General features: G+C 47.6%; 1 protein-coding gene across 14 annotated transcripts in view; it reads right to left on the bottom strand.

The window, feature by feature from the left end:
* Positions 1–1899, bottom strand: part of Gtf2i (general transcription factor IIi) — a 77459-nt gene that overhangs the window by 23899 nt on the left and 51661 nt on the right. For all 14 annotated transcript variants that reach the window (XM_029533461.1, XM_029533463.1, XM_029533465.1 and 11 more), the window contains one exon: positions 244–427. In XM_029533461.1, coding sequence (XP_029389321.1) covers positions 244–427 — 184 coding nt within the window. The remainder of the gene's footprint in view (positions 1–243; positions 428–1899) is intronic.

Genomic DNA, 1899 nt, shown 5'->3' with positions numbered 1-1899 from the left:
AAAAAAAAAAAAAAAAGTGATATTAACCTTGAGGCCTACAAACATACCAGCACACACACATGCATCTACGTGTCACAAAGGCACACATACAAACACAGGGAAGTTTGAAGATAAAGAGATATGCAGTCACTCAAGCTTTTACATACAGTCTGCGATTAGTATTTGTCAGCATTAATAAACAAAACAAACCAAAAACTGTACCAAGCCAAACAGCCACGAGCCCCATGCAAGTGCCCGGCTTACTTCTTAATCACGAAGCGGATCCTTTCCTTCGCCAGCAAAATCCGCTCAAGGCGTGGAATGCCGTACGTCGACGGCCTTCTAAAAGGAATCCCTTCAGGAAGCCCTTCTACATAAAGATCTTCAACATGGGACTGGAAAAGAGGGTATGGGATCGTCACCGGACCTTTGGCTTTTATAGCTTGAGCTTTAGGATGAAAAGAGAAAGGGACCATCATTACAAGACAAGGCTCGGCGGAACTCCACAACAGAATGACAGGCAATATGCAACGCTGCTTTGTCTTCGTAAGTTAACCACAGCGGGCAGTATGCGTACTGCAAACACGGAGCCACTGAGGTTTTACAACATAAGCATCTGTTATCTATGACTGAACTCCTAAAAGGATTTCTCTCATATAACAAGATGGAAAACATTCTTGATCTGCACCATTTATGATAACAGCCAATTCTTCACCCAAAGGTAAAATAATGGAGTAGTTATAGACCATGTCCTCCGGGCTGTGCACACGGTCACCAAATACAGAGTCCCCGTTCCACCAGCACCACTGTCAGCTGATGTTCTGCATTAGTGCTTCACCCACATCATACATGTTAGCAGCAGGGACGGAGCATAGACTTTGCTAATCCCCCAACACAAATACCAAGCCTACATAGCACAGTTAAAATTCCTCCTGCGGGCCATTACCACTGAAGTTGCTTTCAGTGTCTAAAACATGACTGTTATATGACAATTTCACAGCAGCTGACTCACAATTATTTCCTTATACACCAAAGAATCTTGGTTGGTGACCATGGTGGTGATTCCACCACTCGGGAGGCAGAGGCAGGAGGATCTCTGTGAGTTCCATGTGAGCCTGGTCTACATGGTGAGACTTTGCCTCAAGCAAACAGAACAATCCACTAAATGACAGTCTCACAGAACCTTTCATCTTACACTGCTGCGGAGCCAGAGAACTCCCAACACACTAGACGACTCTAGTTCAGAACCCGGCTAATGAAAACGTGAAAGCACAAAGAGCAAGCACGGACACTGTGCCAGCCAGCAGGGACTGTGCTCTCTTAGCAGAGCCTCAGGACGGGGTCTGACCTCGTGCCCACTCAGAGCAGGAGATGGGGAGCACGAAGACATGGCACCCTGGCCTGGCTGTGACCTGCCTGCTGCACCTCAGTACTTCTACATGGACTGCCTGCCTTTCCTGCCTTGAAAAGGGTGGATTGAAAGCACAAGCTAAGGCCTGAACACAAGATGGGAGGAATGCTAAGGGAGCCTTAAGCAAGTAAAGGAAACTATGAAACATTTAGCAAGCTTATTGCTATTACATTTTAACTCTAGATTTTCACTGAAGAGCTCAGCCACAGTTAGGGACCATGGGGGCTGAAGGCGTGACACAATGTCAAGCACTGTTGCTCCTGCAGAGCTTCAGTCCCAGGATGCACTGCAGCTCACAGCTACCTCCCCGCACAAGGCGCAGGTGCACAGACCATACGTGCATGCACCCTGAACACTCAAACACTCATACATCTAATATGGAAGTAAATGGTTTTTAGAAGTTTCCAGCCGGGCGCGGTGGCGCACGCCTTTAATCCCAGCACTTGGGAGGCAGAGGCAGGTGGATTTCTGAGTTCGAGGCCAGCCTGGTCTACAAAGTGAGCTCCAGG

This window comes from Mus pahari, chromosome 23 (genome assembly GCF_900095145.1).
Source record: "Mus pahari chromosome 23, PAHARI_EIJ_v1.1, whole genome shotgun sequence".
NCBI classification, from domain to species: Eukaryota; Metazoa; Chordata; class Mammalia; order Rodentia; family Muridae; genus Mus; species Mus pahari.
The sequence above is the reverse complement of the archived record's forward strand: the minus strand, read 5'-3'. Positions and strand labels throughout refer to the sequence as shown.